Source organism: Nipponia nippon, unplaced genomic scaffold (assembly GCF_047370975.1).
Source record: "Nipponia nippon isolate SJK-2023a ecotype South Korea unplaced genomic scaffold, ASM4737097v1 scaffold_54, whole genome shotgun sequence".
NCBI lineage: Eukaryota > Metazoa > Chordata > Aves > Pelecaniformes > Threskiornithidae > Nipponia > Nipponia nippon.
In genome coordinates, this window is record NW_028262374.1 from 109,364 (window position 1) to 136,544 (window position 27,181).

Below are 27,181 nucleotides of genomic sequence, written 5' to 3' on the forward strand. Positions count from 1 at the left end.
GCAGGAGGTGCCTCCTCTGCAGCCAGAGCTCTGGCACAGCAGAGGGGCATCTCCCCTGACACCGGGCCGCTTCCCTCTGCAGTGCAAAGGGGCTGAGAGCGACTGCCCTGGGCTTTTGCTAACCGGGAGGTGCTGTGCCCTGCTGGGTGAGGAGAAGGCTTTCCTGAGTGCCCGGCCGCCTCTCCTCTCCTTGCTTCCCTTAGGAGGAGAATCACAGGGTTTTTCTTTGTTCCTCCACCTGCTTGTGCTGCTCTTCTTCCTGCTCTTGGGCTCCCTGGCAGTAACGGTGGTGGTGTGGGGCAAGGGGTGGGGGTGCTGAGTGCCTGCTCTGGCCCTGACCTGGAGGGCACTGCCCTGGAGGTGTTTCCATGGGACCAAGGTGCCCAAGCCCTCTCTTCATTTTCCAGGCTCGAGACACTGCACTCAGTGCTTGGGCAATGAGACACTGCTTCCCTTAGCAGACAGCACCTTCAGACACCTGATCATGCTGGACAGGGAGTCCTGTGGGGCTGTGAGCATCATTCCAGAAGGGCACAGCTCTCCTGTAGGACCCTGGTGATGTCTGAGAGCACTTTAGCTACTCAAACAAAGCAGCATCCTTGTCCTGTCCTCTCCATCATACTCTGCAGAGCTGTGCTGGAAAGGAGAGGTGTTTTGAAATCTGCACCTTGAACAGGACCCCTCTGCTCCCAGGACAGTCCAGTGGCTTTTTCAGAGCAACCTCTGGGTGCAGCCCTCCTCCAGCTGGGAGCGGTGCAAGCACAGAGCAGCTGGGCACCAGGCTGATGGACAGAGCAGCCCTCCTGGATGGGAGCACTGACGCAGGTTTACACTGAGAGCAATGGGGCAACGGGGGAATTTTACCCTTTCCAGTATATATGTCCCCAGTGGGATGGGGGTGTCTGAATACTAAAACACAGTGTAATGAGATGCATTTGCTGCACCTCATCTCCCACCTTCCTCTGTGGATGAAAGCATCTTTCGGAGCTTTCACCCTGCGCTGTAGTGCAGCACAGGGAACTGCTGCTCAGGAACCCTCCCTCCAAACACCCTGGGCTGTTGCTGCCTCCATGGGTCATTGCTGTAAAGCAGGGCTGACCCTCAAGGAGCCCCTGGGGAGAGGGCACGGCTCTGCACAGCACACTCAGCCAGCACAAACCAGAGCTGAAGCCTCGGAGCTGCATAACGGTCCCCCAGGAAAGAAAAGCTCACTTAGGTGTTTCACAAAGAAGGAATCAAATATTGCTCAGAGAAGCTTCTCTGAATTTTTCTGTTTTGTCTCCTTTGGCAGTTTCCATGCCCAGAAGCAGCAGATGTCCAATGGCAGCTCCATGAAGGAGTTCCTTCTCCTGGCATTCACAGACAGGCGGGAGCTGCAGCTCTTGCACTTCTGGCTCTTCCTGGGCATCTACTTGGCTGCCCTCTTGGGCAATGGCCTCATCATTGTCTCTTCAAAAACCTCTCCAAGGGAAAGAATCACTGAGCCAGAGAATAAATAGTGTCTGAAGAGAGCTCTGAACATCATCTTGCCTCACTCTCCTGCTCAAGGCAGAGTGAACCAGATGAGGCTGTTCAAGGCCTCCGCCCAGCTTTGCATCATCCAGAAAGGAGCTGAAAGTGCGCTCCATCACATCATACAGGCGGATAATAAAGACGTCGCACAGCGTTGGCCCAAGTGCTGGTCAGTGAGGGATGCCATCAGCAGCTGGCTGCCCAGAGGACTTTGTACCACTGGTGACATTTGGGCTTGATCATCCAGCCAGCTTCCCACCCAATGTTCACTTCTTCAGCCCAGATAGCATTTAATCTGGCTGTAAGGACACCACGGGAATCCATGGCAAAGGCCTTGCAAAATTCCGTATACACAACACACCTTTCTTTCCCCTGCCCTTTTTGGTTCAGCAATCCCTTTCTTGTCCTTCAAGTACCTGGAAATGGCTGCAGGAGGACATGTCCCATCCCCTTCCCAGGGACAGAGGCAGGCTGACCAGCCTGTAATTCTCCCAGTTCCCATTCCTGTCCTTCTTCAAGATGGGATTGACCTCTGCCTTTTCCAGGGACCTCAGAACCTCTCTGATTGCTCTGGCACTTTTGAGAGCACAATCCAGAATCACGGGCAAGGGTGACTTAGCAGACAGGAGCCCTTGCAAGGAGCCTGTCCCAGGCAGCTGAGATGAATCTCCCTTGGCCAGTGGGGTTTGTTCCTGGAGTCACACATAGAAAGGGCAGGGTTCTGTCAGGCGTCCACATCTCAGCTGGCCTCGTGGACTCCATATGCACCCAGGGGTGGTCAGAGACAGAGTCTTTCCCTCTTACACACAGAGGCAGGGCACTGCAGGAGTCATAGTGTCTCTCTGGCCTCCTGCTGCCACTTCCAGAGGCTGGGAGGCACCTCAGCTTTGTGGTGTATTGCCCTGCTCTGCACTCACCTGAGATGCCCCTTGTCATGGGGAGTGGACATGGGGACCTCGGCTCAAGGAAGCACATCCCAGTGCTGCATTCAGGTGGTTTCCCATGGGATGTTACTCCCAACGTGAAGTGACCTCGAGGCAGTGTCTGTCCCACAGGCCTTCATGGAACCCCAAGGAATAGCTGATGGCGTTTGTGCTCACTCAGGTTCATCTCAGCTCACATACGTGATGTGCGTGCTTATATCTCCTCTGTACAATGCAAACATGGACTTCTGACCTAATCATGCATTGTCCTTCCATGGAGGGACAAAGAACCTCTTCAGGCTGGGGTGAGAGGCCAGTGCTGGCAATGGTGGTTGTGAGGGGCTAGTGCAGGATGATTGCCCTGGGGCAGCTTCCCCAGGGTGCACAGTGAAACCGGGCGCAGACCAGACCCAGCCCTGCTGGTCCTTCAGGTCTCGTGCAGGAGGCCCAGCTGTGCGAGGACGCTGCTGTGTGCCCAAACCCTGCACACTCTCATTCTTTAGCTGTATACTGGTGTTTTCATCTGTGGGCTGCTTTCTTGAGCATGTTCTTGAAAGAATCTTTGGAGGAAGACCTAAGTCTTCAGGCACTGCCCTGAGGAGATCACCCTTCTTCATGGAAATGCTGTTATGAAGGCCAGCTCTGTTATGGAAGTGGCCACTGCATGTCCCTGCCTGTGGTCACAGGACGACCACGCAGCACGACTGTCACCACGCTGCCAGAGCTCTCAGGGCTGACACCAACACAAGGAATCAGGAAGAGAGTGTGGAAGTGGAAGGAGAACAGCCCTGGAAGACCAAGCGCTGGTGCTCCCTGGCAGTGCTGCCATGCCAGGACTCTTTTCCTCTCCACCCATGCACCCAGGAACTGTTCCTGCAGCTCCAAAAAGGCCATTTATTTTGTTTAAACACAAAGGGAGCATGGCTCCTCATTTACACAGCCACTCGGTCGGAAAAAAAAAGCAGACAGAGAATTAGAAAGGAGATGACAACATTATCACAAGTAAAAAACCACCACCACCAACAAAAAATACAGAAGTCAGGCTGGTCCTGCAATGAGTTACATTATAACTTCTAGGCAGAAGGTGATGGGCAGTTTATTGCTTCAAAAAAACATGCAGTCATCATTTTCCACACTGCATACTTGAGCTGCTGGTTCCTCATGCTGTAGATGAGAGGGTTCACTGCTGGAGGCACCATCGAGTACAGCACTGCCACTACAAAGTCCAGGGATGGGGAGAAGATGGAGGGGGGCTTCAGGTAGGCAAACATGCCAGTGCTGATAAACAGGGAGACCACGGCCAGGTGAGGGAGGCACGTGGAAAAGGTTTTGTGGTGTCCCTGCTCAGAGGGAAACCTCAGCACAGCCCTGAAGATCTGCACATAGGACACCACAATGAAAACAAAACATCCCAAAAAAAGAAAACCACTACCCACAAGAAGCCCAACTTCCCTGAGGTAGGAGTGTGAGCAGGAGAGCTTGAGGATCTGAGGGATTTCACAGAAGAACTGGTCCACAGCATTGCCTTGGCAGAGGGGCAGTGAAAATGTATTCACAGTGTGCAAGAGACCATTGAGAAACCCAGTGCCCCAGGCAGCTGCTGCCATGTGGACACAAGCTCTGCTGCCCAGGAGGGTCCTGTAGTGCAGGGGTTTGCAGATGGCAACGTAGCGGTCACAGGCCATGATGGTGAGGAGATAAAACTCTGCTGACATCAAAAAGACAAACAGAAAGAGCTGGGCAGCACATCCTGCGTAGGAGATGGCCCTGGTGTCCCAGAGGGAATTGGCCATGGCTTTGGGGACAGTGGTGGAGATGGATCCCAGGTCGAGGAGGGAGAGGTTGAGGAGGAAAAAGTACATGGGGGTGTGGAGGCCGTGGTCATAAGCTATAGCGGTGATGATGAGGCCGTTGCCCAGGAGGGCAGCCAGGTAGATGGCCAGGAAGATCCAAAAGCGCAAGAGCTGCAGCTCCCGTGTGTCTGCGAATGCCAGGAGGAGGAACTGGGTGATGGAGCTGCTGTTGGACATTTGCCGACTTTGGGCATGGGGCACTGTCAGAGAAGGAAAAGACTGTGACAAGTTAGGAAAGACTTCTCTCAGCAAAATCAAAGCCATTTCTCATACACCCTCACCCTGCTACATGCAGACATTTTCCTTTTCAAGGAGACCTTCCTTCAGCTCTGTGGCTGGAGCCCTGGTTGGTGTTGGCTGAATGTGCCGTGAGGAGCAGGGCCTCTGCCCGCTGGCTGCCGAGAGGTCAGCCCTGCTCTGCAGCAGTGGATTCATGGGAACGGTGGGAGCAGGGGCCAGTCCTGGTGTTCGACCTTGTCTCATGAAACTGCTCCTAGTGCAGAAGGGGCTGTCAGCATCTGCACTCCCAGTGATAAGGAATGAGGTGGCAGAAGGCAGGTTGAGAGGTTTGGGTTTTTTCACATCTCCTCTTTCCCTCGCACCCAGGGGAGTGTTCTTGGATGTCAGAAAGCCTCAGCATTTGTGCTGCACTCAGGGAGAACAGAGGGAGTCCTGCGAGGCAAGAGGAATGCCTGTGGCTTAGTGCAGATGAGGGGACCTGGTCTGTCCCTCCGTCTGGCTCCCAGCTGCCCTGGGCTTGCCCCTTTCTGAGGTGGAGGGTGATCACACTCCTATATTACCCTGAAAAGCCACCAGGCACTGCTGAGAACAGAGGGATCTATGACCACTAAATGTCTCACCCTTTCCTAAGGTCTCAGCACCCCACTTCTAGCCCAGGACACACAGGGCTCATGTCACAAACCCATCAGCATCTTCTCTGTCGTAGCATCTCTGATCTTATCCATGGTGCCTTCAGATAACACAAAGGTGCTATAGGCCAGGTTTGCATCCTGGAAGGAAGCTCACAGCTTGGAAGGAATCCTCAAAGCAATAGCCAAGTGTCCTAATGATGGCATTTGAGTGAGGGAGATTCAGCTCATTCCCCAGACCCACAGACTTCATTGCCCACAGCCTCACAGGTTGGATGAAAGTTGGGACATGGGTTCCCATGGACACAAATGCATTTAAGGACAAGGGGGGCTTGCTCAGAGGAAGGGGTCTGCATTGGAGGGGATCATACAGAGGTTTCTGCATTCTCCTTCCCACAACATTTCTGGGCTTAGTTTCCTCTCATTCCCTCATCATCTCCCTGCTCCCTGGAGATTTTCCTGCTGGGAGGTGTTTCCCTGTCCCATGGCTTTTCCCTGTCAGCAATCACAGACCCCATCTCAACCTCTGTGCACTCACCTTGGCCCTCCAGAAACCTGCCTGTTTGCAGGGCACCGGCTGGGTGCATGTTCCTGTTTGCAGGAGGAAAAGGGCAGGTCAGAAGAACCCTGATGGGTCCAGCAGAGGTGATGCTGGTGCTGTGCATAGGCAGAGCAGTGGCTGAGGGCACTTTAGGAGGCTGCTATCAGGAGTTACTGATCACTCGCTCAGGAGTCTCCCTGACTTCTTTAAAGTCAATAGATCCTTTTCCATTTGTCCCTTTTCCACTACCCCCCAACCCAAAATAGGAAACTGAAAAGACAAATTCAGGAAGTCTTCTTTGTCTTTATGGCAGTTCTCCCCACAGCGCCGCTGGGAGCTCCCCGGGCAGGCTGAGCACTGACCCTGGCACACAGACCGCTGGGGCACAGGGACCCTGCTCTGAAGCACAGCCCTGGGCATCCCTGGCTGTGCACCCAGCTTAACATTCGTGCAGTCATCCGCAGAGGAAGGCAGCCATCATGCCCTGTTCCTCTGACGGTGCAGCAGAGAAAACCTGCTCTGGAACATGCCTTCGCCTCTACACTTGAGAAGCTGTGAGAATAATACTTAAAGATCCCATAGGCTGTGGGATGTAGCAGCTTTTGGAGATCCCTCCCGCAACTGCAGCTTCACTGCCCTGCTGCCAGGGACTTACCGTGTCAAGGGCTGTGAAGATTTCTCTCCCACAATGAGCTCTCAGCATCCTCCCACCCCAGGCTGCCTTTAACCTCTCCCTGCCTCACTCCACTCCCCTCGCTGCCTGCAGGCAGTGCCCTCAGCCCTGCTGCCCTTTGCAGAGGAGGTGCTCCTGGGCAGAGCTGTCTCTCTGCAGTGCTGCCCGCTTGCCAGCAGCTCCCTCCATCCCAGGAGCCCAGCCCAGCTCAGCAGCAGAGGCCCAGCCCAAGGCACCACTTTCTCTGCCCCTCTGGGCTCCCTCCAGGTGTCCCTGGGGCTGCAGGGGAACCTGCTGGGAAACAGGCTGAAGGCATCACTGATGTTCCCTCCCTCAGCTGTGGGCAGAGATAGTTAATCTCCAGCAGAGCCATTACTCCTATTAGAAAAATAATTGGGCATGAGAATCACTTTTTTGTCCCATCATTTTGTTTAACATTTTTGTTGGCAACATGGACAGTGGGACTGAGTGCACCCTCAGCAAGTTTGCACCCAGAGAAGTTGTGGATGCCCCCTCCCTGGCAGTGTTCAAGGACAGCTTGGATGGGGCTTTGAGCAACCTGGTCTAGTGGAAGGGGTCCCTGCCCATGGCAGGGGGGTTGGAACCAGATCATCTTTAAGGTCCCTTCCAACCCAAACCATTCTATGATTCTGTGATGATTCTATGACCAACAGGAAAGCAATTCCCATTCAGGGTCGGTGTGTGACAGACACCCCAGAAAGCAATGCAAGCAATGTGATTTGGTGCTTATGTGCCTTTGACTGATGCCATCAGTCAGAGGCAAGGTCTGTCCCTTCTCTTCCCAAGGGCTGCAGGCATTGCCGGAACACAAAGCACATCACACTGGGGTCTTTACTCACTCCCTTGATGACACAGCCAAGGAACAGACGAACCATTTTCACCGTGTGCCTGGATACACCTTGTCTTCAAAGAAAGTATCCCCCAAGCACAGCAATGGGTCCTAACAAAACGCAACTGAAACTGAAAAGGGCATGCAAGGGCACCAAGATGAGCTGTTTCTACTTCAGGAACAGCTACAGAAGAATCAGAAATACTGTGGGACCACTGCCAAATGTAGCAAGAGTAGGTGTAGGTAGGCTGAGACACTCTATGTCCTCTTTGCCTCAGTTGCCACCAGCAAGGTCTCCCAGACCTTTGTGCTTTGAGGCAGAACTCTGGAGGAGAGCAACCAGCAGTGGATGAGGATCAAGGCAGGGGTTACTTGAGCAAACTACACCCTTACCAGTCCATGGGACCGGAGGGGCTGCACCCAGGGGTGCCGAGAGAGTGTTTTTCACCAGGAGACACTGGTCCATTCTAATTCCAGTAAGAAAGGCACTCAGAGGCTGTGAGGGATCTTTTAAAATGCTGCGCATTAGCACTAACCCTGTAAGGAGAGAATCATGCAGATCATCTTAGGTGCCTTTAGATGGTGGGAACCCCAAGTGGTGTAGCATTGAAGAGGCCTCTGACCCCCACACAGCATGCCATGCAGACCCCGCCCATAGAAGACAGTCTCCTGGTTTGGTCATTCAAGCTGCTCTTAGCTTTGCTTACAAGAAACCACCTCTTTTCGTCATCTCTACAGTCAAAGAGCAAGGATGTTCTCATGAGAACTCCTTGCTGCACTGTTAGGTACAGGCAAGGCCTCGCAGGAGGCGTAAGGGCTGGTACTGAGTGGGAGCTGCCTGCAGGCCCCTTGGGACAATGAGCTGCTGAGGTTGCCCTGCGGCCAAAGGATCTGTGCAGCACAGCACAGGCGTGAAGGCCAGGCTGTACGTGCAGCGCAGCACCACTGACTGTACCGTGGTCTTCTGGTCAGGATCACTGCTCAGGTTTCCCTGGGAGAAGTCTGTGCTCCACCCTGGTGCCACAGCTGAGCTGCTGCGGCCAAACCGTGCACAGCCAGGAGGAGCTGGATCACAGGCAGGAGCAGCTGGACACCTGTGGTTTGTCACACAACGGTGATGGTTTGGGATGAAATGAGATGTGGTGGGACAGCTTGCTCACATGGGGTTCTGCAGTGGAGGAAAACAGGCTCTGCTGGAGAGACTGGCAGAGAGGATGAGTCTAGGGGAGGCTCCTGTGTTGATGGGATGTCCCCGGTGTTCCCCTCCTGTGGAGGACGACAACCAGCAGTGGATGGGGATCGACTCAAGGGTTCCTTGAGCAAACTCAAGCACTGTTACAGAAATGGAGATGGGTCATTTGACCAGATCCCTGAACACAAGTATTGGCATGCCATGACCCATGACATTCCCCTTTTAGCCCCAGAAGTGTATGATGCCCATTGAGCTGTCGTGGAATATCTCCTGACCCATGTGGTGGTTTAGCCTCTGAGTAGAATCCAAACAGCACCTCTGACTGGAGTAATTTCACCTTCGATGCTGACGGACAGGGCAGATGGAGGCACTCCAGACCTTCCAGGCACTCTGTGGAAGGGTTAGGTCTTCAGAGATGCAAAATGAAGATAGTGGTGTTGTGTCAGTGTCCATCACATAAAAATTTGGCCTGCTTTGTGCTTTTGCCCAGTTTGGGATCTGCCCCTTGACGTTTTTTGGTAAAACAATGAACTCACACACACACACACTTGAAATAAGAATGAAAGATAGATAGCAGAAATGAATTAGGGGCAACATTGTCTGAGAGATGGTACTGTGAAATGGTAAGAAATGGTTAGCAATGAGAGAAAAAGCACTGTTCTAAAAACTTTATGCCAAAATCTAAATACTCTTATGTTACAACTGTCTTGTCAATTAAGAAGGAATGAGAAGAATAAACTTATAGAAATTAAATTTGTCATCAACGAGAAGAAGAAATTTTAGAGCATTTTACTGTTACTGCTTTCAATTTAAAGAGAAATAAGTCCATAATGTGGCTGCTAAGACCCCACCCAGGCACTCGCTCACTCCCCTCTCCTGAGGGATGGGGAGAGAATCAGAATGGCAAAGTGAGGAACTCATGGGTCAAGAAGAGGACACCTGAATAGGTGCAACAAAAGCTGTGCCCACCAGCAAAGCAAAATCGGGAAGACATTCGCTGTGTTCAGTCCTTTCCAGCCAAGCAGGGCTCCATCATGAGTAAGGATTACTTGGGAAGAGGAATGCCATAGTTCCAAATGCCTTCCTCCTTCTTCCCACAGCTTCTATTGCTGGACATGATGTTGTATGAGATATCCCTTTGGTCAGTTGGGGTCAGCTGTCCTGGCTGATTCCCCTCCCAGCTTCTTGCCCACCCCCAGCCTACTCATTGGCAGGGCAGCAGGAGAAACAGCAAAAGCCTTGGCACGGTGCAACTGCTGTTCAGCAACAGCTAAAACATCAGTGTTTTATCAACACTGGTTTGGTCACAACCCCAAAACATAGCACCATAGGGGCTGCTATGGAGAAAATTAACTCCACTCCAGCCCCACCCAGGACACCAAGTGTCCCCTCCCACGGCAGTCCTGACACCAGTTCTGTTCCATTCCTGGTCCGTTGCAGACCAGCCATCTGCAATACAAATGTGGGCACCAGATAAACTCCTCCTGAGGACTTACACAAGCATTTAGACCTCAGAGAGTTCCGAGGTGCCTCAGGGAGGCCCTCCCCTCACACATCTTGGTGTGCTTCCTCAACTGGTGTTTCCAGGATCCATGAATGGTGACTGGAGAAGCATGGCCATCCCCAGAGAATGAGATGGGAAGCTTTGAGAGCTCCTTAACTTTCTGTTTGGCAATTAGGCAGTGACTGGCAGTGTGTAGGGATGGGAGAGAGGGTAGAGGGAAGTCAGCGAGAAGCAAGGTGATGGTTCAGGGCTTTAGCAAATCCTTCCAACTACATCTGAGCCCAGAAATGGAAAGCTATTGATGTCTGTGGGTGGAGGAGGAGTAGGTGTGCCCTGGGAGTGTGGTTGAAGGTCCCTGCACAAAGCAGTGGTTACACGAGAAGTTTCCATCATGGGAGCATGCCTCAACCTGGCAGATGGGGAGTGCCCATTGCTGGGGGTGGCTGAATACTGCTCCTCATGCCCCATGAGCCGACCTTTCTGTCTTCCTCTCCTTCACTACCCAAACTTGCCTGGAATTCAGGAAACATCCATGAACCTGGAGAATGCGTGAACCTCCTGGAGTGAGGTCCCGTTACTGCAGGGGAGCTGGGAAGGCTTTGTGAGAGAAAAAGGACTGTAAGGAGAGAGTGGTGTGTGGGTAGAAGAAAGTGTGTTATGGGCCAGAAGAAGACCTGAAAAAGCAAGGGGAATTCATGCTAATGTGGAATCGTTCAGTGTTTGATTTGAGGCTAGGAGAATAAGGAGGGTGTGCAGCGCAGTGCTGGGATATGGATCCAAACTGAGGAGGCAAGCACGTCTGGGACAGGGACAGGTTAGGTGATTGAGGGCCATTAGCAGGCCTATGAAGCCAGCTGTTTTTTGTGGAACTCACATGCGTTGGCACATCCCCAGAAAACCACACCTTTGTCAAAAAAGGAATATAATCTGCCACCAACCTGCTTCCTGCCCCCACCACAACCCCCCATTCACACTGACCCTAGGCAGAGTCCTGAGCAAGGCATGAAGGACCTCCTTTATCAGGTCCTGGGGGGCAGGGCTTGGCCACTCTGATCATAAACAAACACCAAGGGCTTACATGACATCAGAGCCACCAGCACATGGCCTTTTCCAGCTGCAACCAGTGTCTCCCAGTTTTTGCCTGATGAGCCCCCAGGAACCAACATATTGACTGCTCATTGCCTTCATGGCCTTGTCAGTGCTGGCCCTCAGTGGGGCCCCCAAAGCCCTCAGAAACTTGGTGCTTGCTTCTGCCTTCCACTTCTTTAGAGGCTTGTTCATTCTTTCAGTCTTTGCAGTTCAGGAACTTGGCACCAGAGAGCTCATTAACATGCAAAACACCCTAACAAGCCATGTCTCTGTGCATCATTTTCCCGAATTCTTCAAGCCTTCTGTGGCTACTTTGAAAACTTTCAGGAGAGTAGCCAAGGAGAGAAGATTTAAATAAGAAGGAACAATAAATCAGTTTTTCTTCTTTTTTCCAGTTTTCTTTATTTTTCTGTTTACACAACAAGTAAGACCAGCCTTCTCCAATTCAGATTGACCCAGAGCATCTCCTGATGAAGCCTGCAGATGTAGGAAAGTTAAGATCATTTCTGTCAGACACTGTACAGCCCATCTTTGTCCTGTGTCCCATCGTCATCCTTGGTCCCCCTGTGACCCCCTCCACCGGTCATTTCTCTCAGTGGCCACTTGGGACTTGCATCAGGATTTCTCAACTCTAAGCTCTTTCCACTAAAGACTGTAGCTCAATGCTTCAGCTCATCTGCGCACATTCTCACCTGCTTGCTTTGGAGAATCAGCTGCACACAGTCACAGAAGAATGTTTCTTACCTCCCAGGAAAAAAAAAAAAAAGAAGAAAAAAGAAAAAAGAAAAAAGAAAAAAAGAAAAGAAAAAGAAAAGAAAAAGAAAAGAATAGCTCAGTAAAAAATAATAGATGTAGTCCAAGTTTCCTCCACTGAAGTCCACTTCCCACTGTCAGTAACCATGGTGGAACACTTTCAGTGAGATACATGGGAAAACAGGTAGAGGCACAAGGGAGGAGATGGCTCAAGAGGCCATCAGGCAGCCTGCTGAAAGACAAGGCAAGCTGCAAACTGCCTGAAGCTCAGGGCAGCACCTGGGGAGCTGAGAGGTGTGGGAATGGGTAGAGAGCAATGGGAGGAGGAAAGCTGGATGGACACTGGGAAATGCGTACGCCCAGGCAGCCTGCTGAAAAGATGCCTTCAGAAGTGGTCAGTTCAAGCAGGGCGTGTGGAAAGATGTGAAAGCGTGCTGAGAGTCAATACACAGTGCACTGGGCAGAGCAGGGTCAGGGGTGTAACAGGGGAGATGAGTATTTCTTCTCCTGAGTGTAGTACGTGGGCTGGAAATGTCCATGTTGGCATCACGGGAAAGCATTGTCTATGGATGAAAACTGTTCAGTGCATTTCAGCTGTTGGAAAATGTGCTCACAGTTTCTTTAAATGTTGATGATCATTCCTCATCTGTCCAGGCAGCAGTGCTCAGAAGGGTGCTCTGCAATAGAAATATCAGCACCAAAGGAGCTCCACCCCGAGCCTTGCAAGCCCATGGACCTCAAGGACAGATATGCCTCAGGGAGGTCTTCCTCTCAACAAAATGCACTTTCTCAAGTTGGAGGTAGGGGTCCATGAATGTTGGAGAGACGTGGTCATTTCTAGAAGTGGAAATGGAAAGCCATGCTGAGAAACCTGGCTGCTGCATGGTGCAGGTCCAGAGAATCAGCCTCCAGGGAAGCTTACCCGAACCTTACCCCAGAGCATGGGGTAACTTTCACCCAGACCCAGGCTTCCTTTTGGCTCTTTACAGCAAGCTCTTGATTTAGTTCTTCATTGGCTTTCCTCATTGCTTAATTTTCTTCATTGACAGCACGAGCCAGCCTGCCAGATGCCTCATTTAGGTGGCCTTACTCATCCTGTGTCATGTGGATCTATGCCATCCATACCAGCATGTAGGTGCCTCCCAGCTTCTTGCCCAACCCCAGCCCACTCATTGGAAGGGCAGCGTGAGAAACAGCATGAGAAGGCCTTCCTGTTGTTTAAGCACTGTTCAGTCACAGCTAAAAGAGTTTTGGTCACAAATCCAAAACTTGGATCCCTATGGATTGCTATGAAGACAATGAACTCCATCCCAGCCAGGCAATTATTTCTACAGTCAGAAAGAACCTGAGGGCTTTCCCTCATGTTGAGGACACAGAGCTGTGAGGAATGAGAGTGTCATTCAGGCTGGTAGGGACCTTGCTAGATATCTGTAGTAAACATCCTCCTCAAAGCAGGGTCACACTAAGTTGCTCATAGTTTTACCCAGATCAGTCTGAGAAACTTCCAGGGATGGAGGCAGCACACACTCTCTGGGAAACAGCTTCCCATGTGTGGCTGTCCTCACCTTGCAAAAGTTTCTCCCTATATTGAGCCTGACCCTCTCGTGTTCCAGCTCATTGCCTCCTGTGCTCCTGCCTTGCACCAAGGTGTCTTCTTGGGAACCTCACCGTAGGCAATGCAAGTCTGTTCCTTCCTCCCCACAAAGCCCTCCATTCTCCAGGGTGAACAAGCCCAGCTCCCTCAGCCTCTCCTGACAGGACCTGTGATGCAACCTCGGCCATCTCTGTGGCCCTCCACTGAAATTTGCGGATCCTCCAGCTTGCCAATGTCTCTCTGGCATTGTGGGGAAACAAAACCTGGGCAAGTATTCTGGATGTGGAGCCACAAGTGCTGAGCAGAGGGAGAGAATCACTTGCCCTGGCTGTGCTCCTGCTCACACAGCCCAGGATGGTGTTGGCCACCTTTGCTGATGGCTCATCTTTTGCTTAATGGAACCCAAAGACCAGCAGACCCTTTGCTGTGGAGCTGCTACCCGCCTAGCCAGTCCCTGTCCTAGGACATTTCAGAGCCTACATCCACTTTAGGAGCAGGACTTTGGTGGAATCTTTACTGGATATCCTGAGGTTTTGATGTCCTTTGGGATGGCAGCCCTGCCCTCCAGCCCTGCACTGCTCTCCTCACTGGGATGTCTTCTACAAATGTATATGAAAAAGTACTCTCTCCTTTCCTCCAGGTCACTCAAAAGATGTGAAACAGGGCAGGTTGCAAGCTAGACCCCTGCAGGACCCTACTAGCTAGATGCTTCCAGACAGGGCAACACACATGTACCACACTCCTCCAAGCCCAGCTACTCTCCAGCAGGTTTTATGCTGAATGACTTAACCACCCATACAGCCCATACTGTCCTAACTTGGACACAAGAAATTTCTGGAGGGATGATGCTGAAAGCCTTGATGACTTGCAGGTAAAAGACCATCTCTGCTCTCCCCGCATCCAGCAATCCTGTCGTTTCATCACAGAAAGCAAAGAGGATGGCCAGGAACAAGCTCCCCTGGGTAAATCCAGTCCCCTTCTCTTTCAGACACCCAGAAATGGGATCTGAGTGGACACGCTCCGGGGCACAGCTTTTCATTTCCCTGTTTATCATTTGGGCATTTTGGAAAGGTACAGGTGCTGCCCATCATCAGGGAGTTCCCAGAGTCTCCGTGACGTTTGAAAGATGATGGAGAGTGGCCTTGCTGTGCCATTGGCCTGCTCACTCATCTCCCTGGGATGCCACTGCTCCAGTCCCATAGACTGGTAAAAGATTGTTTGCTCAAATGACCCCTGAATTGATCCCCATCCACTGCTGCCTGTTCTCCTCCAGAGTCCTGCCTGGAGGCACAAAGGCCTGGGAGACCTTGCTGGGGAAGACCGAGGAAAAGAGGACACACAGAATCTCACATCTATCTCCACCTGCTCTTATTAAATTCAGCAGTGGCCACACAGGATCTTTTCCTTTAACCGTTCCTGAAGCAGTAAAGCATCCTTATGGTGCCCTTCAGTTGCCTTTCAAGTTTAGACTGGGTTTCGATCTGGACCCTTGCTGAGCTTGGAGGATGCTGTCCTTGAAGAGCAGCTGTCCTGAGCTCTGCCACCATGTCACAGCTCTGTCTGCTCAGGAACAGCTCCAGCTCCTCCTGCCTTTGCCCCTGGCTGAGGGCACTGCTGCACATTTGGGCTGAAGCACTGCAGCTGTGGAACCAGGCAAGATATGACTTGCCATAAGGAACCCTGGTACGAAATGTCCAAGACCCCGTGTGTGCAAAGGCTTTTCTTCAGAGCAGAGACATGGCATGGGTAAAAGAGAGCTGCATGTCTTTCTAGCTCCAGGTCTAAAGACATGAAATACCTATTTCATTGAACTGAGGATAAGTCCCCCTGGCTTGAAGAAATTAGATCTTTCCTTGTCACCTTCCTGGGTGTCCTGCCTAATGATGGGACAAAAAAAGGGGATGTTCATGCGAAGCCTTTTCCTGATAGGAGAAACGACACTGCTGGAAGTAAGTGTTTCTCTCCGCAGCTGAGGGAGGGAACATCAGAGATGCCTTCAGCCTGTTTCACAGCAGGTTCCCCTGCAGCCCCAGGGACACCTGGAGGGAGCCCAGAGGGGCAGAGAAAGTGGTGCCTTGGGCTGGGCCTCTGCTGCTGAGCTGGGCTGGGCTCCTGGCATGGAGGGAGCTGCTGGCAAGTGGGCAGCGCTGCAGAGAGACAGCTCTGCCCAGGAGCAGCTCCTCTGCAAAGCGCAGCAGGGCTGAGGGCACTGCCTGCAGACACCGAGGGCAGATGGGAGAAGTAAGAGGGATGTTATAGTCTGCATGAGGTGGGAGGATGCTCAAAACTCACTTCAGGAGAAATCTTCACAGCCCTTAACAGAGTAAGTCTCTGGCAGCAGGGCAATGCAGATGAGTGTCTTGGAGGGGTCTCCTACACCTGGCACATCATTCTGCAGATAGGAATTGGCAGGATGGCTCTCAGGGTTTCTTTACTGTGGAGAAGGATATGTTCTATCCTGCCACACTGACAGGACAGGACATGACTGCTTGTCCCAGGGATGGCTGCAGGGGTGTGCATGCAGGGGTGCCCATGCTGTCCTTCAGAAGTAGGGTCCCTGCACCCCAGGGGGCTGTGCACCAGGGCAGGGACTCCGCTGCCTGCCTGGGTCTGCACTCTGACTACCCACGGAGCTCCCTACAGAGGTGCGGGGAGAAGCAGTTTGTGGGAGCAGTGCTTCCAGACGGTGCAGCATGGGTCAGGGCTGCTCAGACTTCTACATCACCCAAAGGACATTTGCAGAGGGTCATTCTAAAGATGGATGTCAAGGCAGGGGATGGCCTGAAAGGGAAGGAGTCTGTGCTTTCAGTTTTCTCACTTTTGGGCAGGTGGGCAGTGGGAGATGGGAATTTACTTCTCTGCTCTGGAGAAGGCAATGAGACCGCAGGTCTCATCAAGACTTGTCTCAGCTGCTCCTTAGCCCCTGCACACACAGAGATGCCCCTGGGCAGTGCCCTGCTGCCAGGAGGAGCCTGCAGGGCAGAGCTGAGCACACAGCAGGTGGGATGGGCTCTGTAAGCATGGAGAGGGAGGAGATGTGGGGACAGAGAAAGAGGTTGTGGCCAAGAAGAGGTCCAGGCAGCAGAGCCATGGGCAGGAAGGAAGAGAGAACTGCTGCCAGCAATGCTGTGGGAGGAGGGATTCAGTCATCTCCCTGCCATCCCCTGCACTGCAGGTGCTTTCCCTGGAGCAACCCCCTGGTCTCCTCACTCACACAGCAGAGCCTCTGCCCTTAATGGCATGGAGACATGCTCATGATTTACCTTCCCAAGCACCCGGAACACCAAAGAGAGTTGAAACTCATGGGTCTCTCTCTGTCTCCCTCTCCTGCCTCCCTTGGCAGGGCTCCTTTGGCATGTTCTCCTCTTCTCCCTGACGCCCTTCTTCTTACTGGTACACTCACTGGTGTGGGGGGTGAGGATTCAAGTGCAGCTCAGGCACCAACGCTGCGTGTGCTGTCATGCACATATGGCCGTGGAGGAAAAGCATCCAGCTCGCACCTTGTTCACCTGTGGGGCTCTGCGTACTGCAGTGTGTGCGGCTGGCACTGATCTCACCCTCCCTTCAGGACGTAACAAATTCAGGAGAGTTGACTCTGTCCTTGGGAGGTCCTGCTGGGCTGCAGGCTGCTCCTCCAGTAGGGCACAGCTCTCCCAGGGCATCTCTGTGTTTTGCAGGAGCCCCATGGAGAAGACACCTCGGTGCTAAGGCCATTGAGATGCTGCTGGGTGGCTGCATGTGGGCAGCTGTCATGAGCCCTCTGTGTCCCTGGTTGGGAGGACAGAGCTGAGATCCTCCTAAGGTACGATGAGATGGAGTGAGGGGTTTGGAGATCTGCACTTGGAAACTGGATTCCTCTGCTCCCAGCACTGGCCTCTTTCTTTTTGGGGGAAGTCTCATGTGCGATAGTCCTCCAGCTGGAAGAGCTGCCAGCACAGGGCAGCTGAGAGCAGGGCTGATGGACAGAGTGGCTGTCCTCACTCTGCACTTGGGTCTTGCACTTGGGTCACAACAACCCTATGCAACACTAAAGGCTTGGGGTGGAGTGGCTGGAGAGCTGCCTGGCAGAAAAGGACCTGGGGGTGTTGGTCGATAGCTGCCTGAACATGAGCCAGCAGTGTGCCCCCGTGGCCAAGAGGGCCAATGGCATCCTGGCTTGTTTCAGGTATAGTGTGGCCAGCAGGACCAGGGAGGTGATAGTGCCCCTGTACTGGGCACTGGTGAGGCTGCACCTCAAGTACTGTGTTCAGTTTTGGGCCCCTCACTACAAGAAGGACATGGAGGTACTAGAGCGTGTCCAAAGAAGGGCAACGAAGGTGGTGAAGGGTCTAGAGAACCAGTCTCACGAGGAGCGGCTGAGGGAGCTGGGGGTGCTCAACCTGGAGAAGAGGAGCTGAGGGGAGACCTTGTTGCTCTCTACAACTACCTGAAAGGAGGTTGTAGCGAGTTGGGGGTTGGTCTCTTCTCCCAAGTAACAAGTGATAGGATGGTAGGAAACAGCCTCAAGCTGTGCCACAGCAGATTTAGGTTGGGTATTAGGAAAAACTTCTTCACAGAAAGGGTAGTCAGGCATTGGAACAGGCTGCCCAGGGAAGTGGTTGAGTCTCCATCCCTGGAGGTATTTAAAAGATGGGTAGATGTGGTGCTTCGGGACATGGTTTAGTGGTGGAGCTGACAGCACTAGGTTAACGCTTGGACTCGATGATCTAAAGGGTCTTTTCTAACCTTAATGATTCTATGATTCTATGACAACAAAATGCCCTTTTTTTCTGCTCTGCAGTAGAGTGATTTTGAAGTGACAATGCTGAAATCGTCTGTGATGTCACAAGTGGATTTAATGTGCAGTCACTCTGAGTTCCTGTTTACCCACTGGTGTAGGGGAGGACTGACTCCTGCAGAGCCCCCAGCAGAGCCTCCTGCTCCCTGGGGCACCCTGAGCCAGCACCAAGCAGAGCTTATGAAAGGGACCTGCCAAAGACCTTCCTGAATGGAGAGAGGGACATTTTGGGAGGAGGGGTTCTATGAGAAATGGCTTTGATTTTGCTCAGAGAAATCTCTTCTAACTTTTTGCTGTCTTTTTCCTCTAGTACCATCCTCCATGCCCAGAGGCAGCAGATGTCCAACAGCAGCTCCATCACCCAGTTCCTCCTCCTGGCATTCGCAGACACACGGGAGCTGCAGCTCTTGCACTTCTGGCTCTTCCTGGGCATCTACCTGGCTGCCCTCCTGGGCAATGGACTCATCATCACCGCTGTAGCCTGTGACCACCACCTCCACACCCCCATGTACTTCTTCCTCCTTAACCTCTCTGTTCTTGACTTAGGCTCCATCTCCACCACTGTCCCCAAAGCCATGGCCAATTCCCTCTGGAACACCAGGGACATCTCCTACGCAGGATGTGCTGCCCAGCTCTTTCTGTTTGTCTTTTTGATGTCAGCAGAGTTTTATCTCCTCACCATCATGGCCTGTGACCGCTACGTTGCCATCTGCAAACCCCTGCACTACGGGACCTGTAGCAAACACTACACATCAAGGTTATCCCCCTAGATCTCCAGCCGACCCGGGCTTTATACCCCCAGCAGTAGGTGTGTCATGTTATAAGGGGCGGAGACAAGGGAGGGTCGACCCTTAACTCTTTCCGTACAGCACGTGATCTTCCGGTCGCCAGCCCTTATCTTTACTACATTTCCCCCTCCCTTAGCTCCAGTAGTTCTGGATCTTGCTGGGGAAGCTGCGTGTAAAATAATCGATATATGGTAAGACTTATACAGGCACGCATCCGTTACGTTCATAGATTTTGCCCAGTCCAGCCAGTAGTTCGTCGCGGCTCCCTCATTACTCCCCCACACCATCAGGATGCATAGGGAAATGGTAACCTGTCAAGATAAGACTCAATAGATTGATTAATGTCTATACGGTCTAATATTTCGACTGGGTACCCATTCTAGCGTCCCTTTCTCGGTTTGCACACACGCATACCCACGTCCCAAGCAACGGAGGGAATAAGGGCCCCCCCATTCACGGGTTTGCAGGTCCCGTACTTGAACCAAAGGGTAAGGCCCTTCGTTCTCATCGAGCCGGAAATGTGCCTGGGTTGCAGTCTGGGTTTTATAGGTGTTCCCTCGAATGGTATGATTTAAGGTAATTAGTGCCGTCGTCAACAGACGCTGTGCCCGAAATAAGGGAGGGTCAAGGGGAGGGGGAACCCCTGTTCCTGGGCTTATCTTTTCCCCCTCCCTAAGTCGGTCGAGTAACTCTTTTAATGTGCGGTGCGCACGTTCTACAATGCTTTGGCCCGTACTGTTATAGGGAATGCCATGACTCAACTGAATATCCCAGCGCGCGCAAAAGTCCTTTGTCTTCTTGCTGACATATGCCGCTCCATTATCTGTTTTAATTTTTTGTGGGATGCCAAGTTGCGCCATACAGTCCTGCCAATGTAAAATAACTGAGAGAGCATTTTGTTTAGCATGCATAGTGGCTAAAATAACTCCACTGCAGGTATCAACTGTGACATGCAGATACTTACGTGGATTAAAGGGTTCATAAATCGTAACATCAGACTGCCATATTTGGTTGGGCTGCAACCCTCGAGGGTTTACCCCTGCCTCCCAGAGGGGACCTTTGGAACACACAGGACAAGCAGCAATCACAGAGCGAGCATCTTGCAACGTAATGCCAGCGAGCCTAGCTAAACCACGAGCTCCACAGTGGAGGAGCTCATGCAGGCGGAAAGCTCGCCTTAGGTTAGAAGTTTCTTCAACCGCCAGTACGCTCTTTGCTAAGCTGTCCGCTATTTCATTCCCAGCAGAAAGAAAACTCGGTATGGAACTATGACTATTAACATGGATAGGACAGACAGGAGCGGTTCTCATTTGCAGTGCGGTGAGCAACATTCCGGCAATCTCTGACGTTGCCCCAAGTGCCCATCGGCACTTCTTCAGTAACTTATATACATAGCAAGAGTCTGTGATTAGATCCAAGGCCTCTTCGGGCCATTGAGTGAGAGCCATCCATACCGCCTTGGCCTCAAGATACTGCACGGATTGCCCTTGATCTTGATAACTAATGTGGGTCCACTGACCATCCTCCTGCCATGTAACGACAGCTTTCCCAGTAATCGATGACGCGTCGGTAAAAACTGTGCGGCCTCCGGTGGGTTGTTCAACTATGGCACTAGCTGGCAAAAAATGGAGTACCTGGATTATCTCCCCACAGGGGTGTGGTCTTAGACCTTCAATACGACCCGTAAATTCAGCTATCGCCGCTTGCAGGAGCCCCACTTGTGGAAGTACCAACTCCCACTGTGCCAAAGAACAGGGCAATGCGATGACCTCCGGGTCCTTCCCTGTTAAGTGTTGAGTTTGCCTCCGACAGCGGAGAATAAGCTGGGATAATAATGTTGGCCAAGAAATTAAAGCCGTCTTTGGTTTGCCTTGATACAACCAAGCAAAAGGCCAGCCTTTTTCACCATTATTTTGAATTAGTAAACCATGGCCAGCGGTATCGGTCATGTAAATCAGGGCAGTGACTGGTTGTTCAGGTGTAAATCGAGCGAGACCCCAATGCTGGGCTCGCTCCATAATTGTCCTAAGAATCTCCTGATGGTTTCTTGAAAGAGTCCTTGGAGCTAGGGGGCATCTCCTCCTTTCAGGAGTTGATATAAGGTAGTCATTTCTGCCTCAGATATTGGAATAAAGTTTCTAAGCCACAATAGTTGTCCAATTAATTTTTGCGCCTCATGGAGTGTTGTCACTGTAGTCCGAATTTCAAATGATTGTGCTGTCACGCTTCGTGGCCTCAGTTGAGTACCTAAATACTTTACTGCACGCCCTACCTGTGTTTTCCGAGGCTCAATGTGTAACCCATGTCGCTCCAAACTGACTATCAGCTGCACGCGTGCCTTTTCCAGTAACTCCTCTTGGTTGGACGCCAATAACACGTCATCCATGTAATGGAAAATGATGACCGTAGGGAAATTTTCTCGAATAGGGCGTATCGCAGCAGCTACAGCAATTTGACACAAGACTGGTGAGTTTTTCATGCCCTGGGGTAACACCTTCCATTGATATCTGGCGCACGGGTGTTGATTGTTAGGCTCAGGAACAGTAAAGGCAAAGCGTACTCTATCTTCTTCATGCAAGGGAACACTAAAAAAGCAATCTCTAATATCTATAACCACTATTTGATAGTCAGGTGGAATCATGGCCGGAGAAGGAAGGCCCGCTTGTAGCGGGCCCATGTCTTGTATACATGCATTAACTGCGCGTAGATCATGTAGCAGTCGCCACGCTCCCGATTTTTTCTTTATCACGAAAATGGGGGTGTTCCAGGGACTTGTAGAGGGTTCGATGTGTCCTGCGTCAAGTTCTCGTTGTACCAATTGTCGAACAGCCGCCCTCTTTTCCTCTGTCAATGGCCACTGCTCTACCCACACTGGTTTATCTGTCAACCAGGTGAGTTTTAATGGGCGGACACAGGCAGTGGCCATTATGATAAATTTGTACGCAGCACTATATTCATCTTCTGCAAACAACATCGTCCCAAGATGACAATGGGTAACTCAGCAATGACAGGGTTACACCATGCTACCCTAGCTTGTCCAGATTCCGGATCCTTCAACATAATTTGCATTGGGTTCCTGCTTTGATGCGAGGTCTGCATGCCTCCCACGCCTTGCAGCGAACCTCTCGGTTCGAGTGGCCAATCATCTGGCCATAGATGTGATGGGATTACTGTAACATCCGCTCCTGTATCTAAAAGGGCTCTTAACACGAGGCGTGGTGTTCCCCCCAACGCTGGGAGCCATGGGGTAACTATAATATCTACTTCTGGTCGTGTGGTCATGTTTAGGGTGAGTGCCACATACGGCGAGGCTCTATCCCCAGCCTCCTCTATTGCGCGCTCCCATCTCCCCAAGGCAGCTGAGTTGGATATTGCATCATTGGGACCGCAGGCGACTGTGCTGGTCCCGGGGAAGGAGAGACTCCCTGTGCCATACATTGCGCTGCTGTCGTCGGGCCTGTTGAGCTGATCACTGGGGCAGGTGGGGATGGCACGGCCCTCAGCCATCCCCTCTTCTCGTTTCCCCAGCCCGGTCTCCTTTGCTGACTCCCCGATTTGCACTGTCGAGCTCTGTGGCCTAGTCGCCCACAGCGCCAGCATCGTAGGTCTCTCTTTCCTTCCCCTGTTCCGGGGGTGTTTATTTTTGAAGGGCATTGTCGCGCCATGTGTCCTTGCCCCCCACACCTATGGCACATAAGTCGTGCGCCGCGGCAGGCCGCATGGACTGCGGCCACTACCGGTTGCATACTTTGCGCCTGTTCCTGTTCCAGCACATAACGAATCATCTGTGAAAGCGTGGTCCCTATGGGTAACTGTCTTAGCAACACTGCAGTTTGTGGGTTTGCTTGCGTACGTGCACAGTCAAGCAATATTGCCTCCTTAGCCTGCTCAGGAAGTCGAGCAACCTGGAGCGCCGCTTGCAGCCGGTCTAAAAACTTTGTGAAGGGCTCACTTAACGATTGCCGTATTTGGACCCATGGAGGCTCCCTTTTATCAAGAGCTGCGATGATGCGTATTGCTTCCTGGGCAGCTTTCGAAGATGCAGCAAAATCGCGCCCCCGCATTCGCTGAGCCTGTGCCTGAGGAGTTGCGAACTGCCCTTCACCCATCAGCTGCTCTAAAGTCACTCCTGCCATGGGATGGTTGGCCTGTTGCGCCTCGATAACAACTTGGGTGCACCGATTCCTCCACTCCTCCCTAAACAATACCATCATCGAGGGGGTCAATACGGCCCGCATCAACTGAATGATATCAAAAGGTGCAAGTGGCGTTGCAAAAACACAGTCTAATAGGACTTGGGTCTCTGGGGAATTTAATCCATGACTTTTCACCGTTGTGACCAATTCTTTCACCAACTTTGCATCTAACGGTTGCCACTCATATCCTCCACCTGGGGCTGCTCGGATAGGAAATGCTTGAATCGGAGGGGCCTGGAATCGCACTCCTTCCAAGACACAATTTTTTGCAATCATCTGCCAATCCGTCCCATTTGCCCTCTCTTTCGGCATTCCCCCTGGCATAAGACTTTCCGCATTTGCCACCACCCCTCTCAATCGGCTGATCAATGCCTCGAGTTCCCTTGAAACCTCGTTAGTCCGTCTTGGAAGCGGGGGCGGATGAGCAACAATCGAGGATCCCTCGTCACCCCCTTCGCCCTCACTGCTATCAGAGCTCATGGGGTAATCGTGTACAGGCTCCCTCCACTGTGAGGGAATACCAGTTTGATTTCCCATTGCCCCAGGGATAGGGGTTCCCTCTGGTGGCTCAGGTATCACTGACAGTGCCGGGGGAGCCCTACCACCCCCCCTCGATGTCCTGCGCTCCGCTCTCTGTGTGTCCAGCACTCGTCGATCACTGGGATACAATGGGGCGTCCTCAGGTGTTTTGCCTTCTTTTTCTCCTTCCCGCCATCTTCCTTCACGTAGTTCACGATACTGCTGGGATCCCACATCAGCCCCCGGGACCCAATCCAGCAACCTATCAGTCAGCTCCCTTTCCACACATTGTTGCAACTCGCCCCAGGGGTACTGAGGAAGTGGCAGATCCGCCGGTGCAGGAGGTGCCGAAGGTTCCGTGGGCGGCCGCTCTAAACTCCCCACTTGTATCGGGAACACCTTTCCCGACTCCTTTGTTCCCGCTGCACCATAGTCTCCCTGCACCTCCCCTTCCTCCGTTGGCTCAGCCCCCAGTAACAACGGTTCCGTCTGTGTCCCACAGGCCACTCCTTCCCAGCCAGCCTGGGTCCCCTCCGAAACTAAACTTGTTGGCTTTTCGTTCCCAGGAGATTCCTGCCCCATCAGCACACCACGTGCAGCAGGTCGGCGCCGCCTTGCCGCAAACCCCCGCTTGAGCACCCTTGTCGTTACCGACTTTAGTACCTTTATGAGTTCCGCGAGCTCCATCGCTGTTGCCTGATCACGTCGGGGTCACCACTGTGTAGCAAACACTACACATCAAGGTTATCCCCCTAGATCTCCAGCCGACCCGGGCTTTATACCCCCAGCAGTAGGTGTGTCATGTTATAAGGGGCGGAGACAAGGGAGGGTCGACCCTTAACTCTTTCCGTACAGCACGTGATCTTCCGGTCGCCAGCCCTTATCTTTACTACAGGGACCCTCCTGGGCAGCAGAGCTTGTGTCCACATGGCAGCAGCTGCCTGGGGCAGTGGCTTCCTCTATGCTCTCCTGCACACTGCCAATACGTTTTCACTCCCCCTCTGCCAAGGCAATGCTGTGGACCAGTTCTTCTGTGAAATCCCCCACATCCTCAAGCTCTCCTGCTCACATTCCTACCTCAGGGAGATTGGGCTTCTTGCGGTTAGTGACTTTGTCGACTTTGGATGTTTTGTGTTCATTGTGCTGTCCTATGTGCAGATCTTCAAGGCTGTACTGAGGTTTCCCTCTGAGCAGGGACGCCACAAAGCCTTTTCCACGTGTTTCCCTCACCTGGCCGTGGTCTCTCTGTATGTCACTTCTGGCACGTTTGCCTACCTGAAGCCCCCCTCCATCTCCTCCCCATCCCGGGACCTGGTGGTGGCAGTGCTGTACTCGGTGGTGCCGCCAGCAGTGAACCCCCTCATCTACAGCATGAGGAACCAGCAGCTCAAGGACGCCTTATGGAAACTGATCCAATGGGTGCTGTTTCACTGACAATAACCTGCCTCTGCTCCTCTACATGTTTCCGAGACCAAGAGTCTGTTTTTTTCGCTCATGATAATTCTACGGAGAGATAATTTTCTGGGTTTATCCTCCTTCTGTGGAGGTTTGATCCTGTTGTGTCTGACCCTTGCACAACACTGTGTCAAATGTGGTTTGTCAAATTGCAGCTCTTCTGTTAAAGGTGATCTCCTGGGTGCAGTGCCTGAAGGCTGGGCTCTTCCTCCTAGGTTGCTTCCAAGACAATGCCCAAGGAATTGGCCTTTTAAAATTTCTGTTCTCCTTGTGTTCTCAGTGGTTTTGGGGCTAAGCGCATGGTAACACTGGGTTCGATTGAATCAAAAGTTCTGGTTGTAAAGGCTCTCTTCTTGGTGTCCAGTGGCAGTGGAGATGGTCCATCAGCTCCCCATTATCTCCCCAGGTTGCTTCATGTCTGACAGGACTCATGGCATGTACCAGACTCTCTGGAAATGAATCTGGAGGGGTCAGGAGACGATGGGGATTCATCACATAACTCAGGTGGGGTTGGAATGAATGCAGACTCAGAAGGTGAAATGTCATCAAGGGTAAAAAGTCCTCCAAAAATAAAGCTCTAAATTGATGTATCCACAAAGGAATCTGCAGTGCCATGGGAGTCAGTGGGGACTCGGCAGGCACAGGGAAGGGAGAGGGCAGAGCTTCAGGAGCTGCCTGAGGACCACCAGGACGCTGGAAATTTTCGCAGACCAGTCCCACACACTGGCCATTTCCATCTCTGGCCATACACCCCAGCCCTCAGGAGGGACCTTTGCTGCATGGTCACCCCCATCCTCCTCTGGGGCTCAGTCATACTTAACCCCATTGCCATTATTTATAAAATGGAAAATCCACAGCTCTTGCCACAGTTGGTCTCTCAGCCAAGCCCGTTCTCAGACAGCTCCAGTAAGGTCAGCTGCTTATGGCCTTCTCATGAAAAATACTGAAAATTTCCATTGAGTGAGATCCCAAGTCAGAGGATTGGTTTACATTCTGTTTACAGCCCAAAGCACCCTGTGGTCTGCAGATATCTCATTACCTGATCTCTGGACAGAAACTTCCTCATTTCAACATCTGACTATTCCCTATTATTCTCCTGCCAAGCAATAACATTACAAGACCAGTTTCACCTTCCTGAAAACCTCCCCATAGGGACTGGCAGGTCACAATGAGGTTCCCAAGGCCTTCCCTTCTTCACATTGAACAAGGCCCTTTCCTCCACTTTCTCCTCCCAGGCAAGTGCTCCAGCCCCTCAGCAGCTCGATGACTCTCCACTCAACTTGCTGATACTTACCAACACCTCCTTCGCTGTGGTGGTGATCTCTGGCCAAGAGCCCAGCAGCCCCACAGGCGCTCCCTCCCTCCTCCCCTTCCCCAGTGGGGGCCCAAAAATGGACACAGTTGTGTACAGGTGGTCTAAGGAGCGATGAGCAGGGGAGACAATCACTGCCCTTGCTCTTTTGGTGAGATTCCAGGACTCTGCTGGCTGCCTTTGCTACCAGGTCATACCAGATTGTAATGGCCTAACGTGGGTACCAGGATATCTAGGGAGACCATGCCAAAAATCTTGCTGAAGTGGAGGTAAAGGACATCCACTGTTCTCCCCTCGTGCATAAAAGCAGATACTTCATCAGGAAGGCCATCAGGTTGGGGAGGCATGATTTACCCTTGGCTAATCCATGCTGACTGCATTTGGACACCTCCTGCTCTTTGAGGTGCCCAGCAAGGTCCCCCAAGAGCACTCATGGGAAGGCTCACTCCTCCCCCAAGTGAGCTTGTACAGCCTGGGGTTCCCGGGGTTGCACTTTTGGCCTCTTTCAACCATGGCTGCAACATTGGCTTGTCCTCACTCCCAAGAGACCTCTGCGAATCCCGTGACCTTTCAAAAGGGATATTCCAAGGACATATTGATCTTCCAGTGTAACTTCATTAACACTATTCTGCCTCTTATACCGTGTATTGAATTTAAATTTAAATTACAATTAAATTTAAATTATTAAAAGAAATTAAAATTATTTATATAAATTTAACTTCTCTCTTTCTTATATTTTCACCTCTCTTGAGAGAACAACCATTTCTAGTGTAATCTTTTC

General features: G+C 52.0%; 2 protein-coding genes across 2 annotated transcripts; one reads left to right on the forward strand and one right to left on the reverse strand.

The window, feature by feature from the left end:
- Positions 1-3,508: 3,508 nt before the first annotated feature.
- Positions 3,509-4,552, reverse strand: LOC148051787 (olfactory receptor 14C36-like). Its single transcript, XM_087735263.1, has one exon. It carries the CDS (start codon positions 4,550-4,552, stop codon positions 3,509-3,511), a length of 1,044 nt encoding a protein of 347 aa, XP_087591389.1.
- Positions 4,553-18,468: 13,916 nt separating this feature from the next.
- Positions 18,469-25,067, forward strand: LOC148051788 (olfactory receptor 14C36-like). Its single transcript, XM_087735264.1, has 2 exons — positions 18,469-18,868; positions 24,529-25,067. Exons 1-2 carry the CDS (start codon positions 18,469-18,471, stop codon positions 25,065-25,067), a joined length of 939 nt encoding a protein of 312 aa, XP_087591390.1.
- Positions 25,068-27,181: the final 2,114 nt, after the last annotated feature.

Bases quoted from the DNA above. Each gene is read 5' to 3' on its own strand.
- LOC148051787 (XM_087735263.1), bottom strand. From the start codon at position 4,552: ATGGCTTTGATTTTGCTGAGAGAAGTCTTTCCTAACTTGTCACAGTCT.
- LOC148051788 (XM_087735264.1), top strand. From the start codon at position 18,469: ATGTCCAACAGCAGCTCCATCACCCAGTTCCTCCTCCTGGCATTCGCA. The intron at 18,869-24,528 runs GCAAACACTACA...TCTTTACTACAG, and splicing joins CCTGCACTACGGGACCTGTA to GGACCCTCCTGGGCAGCAGA.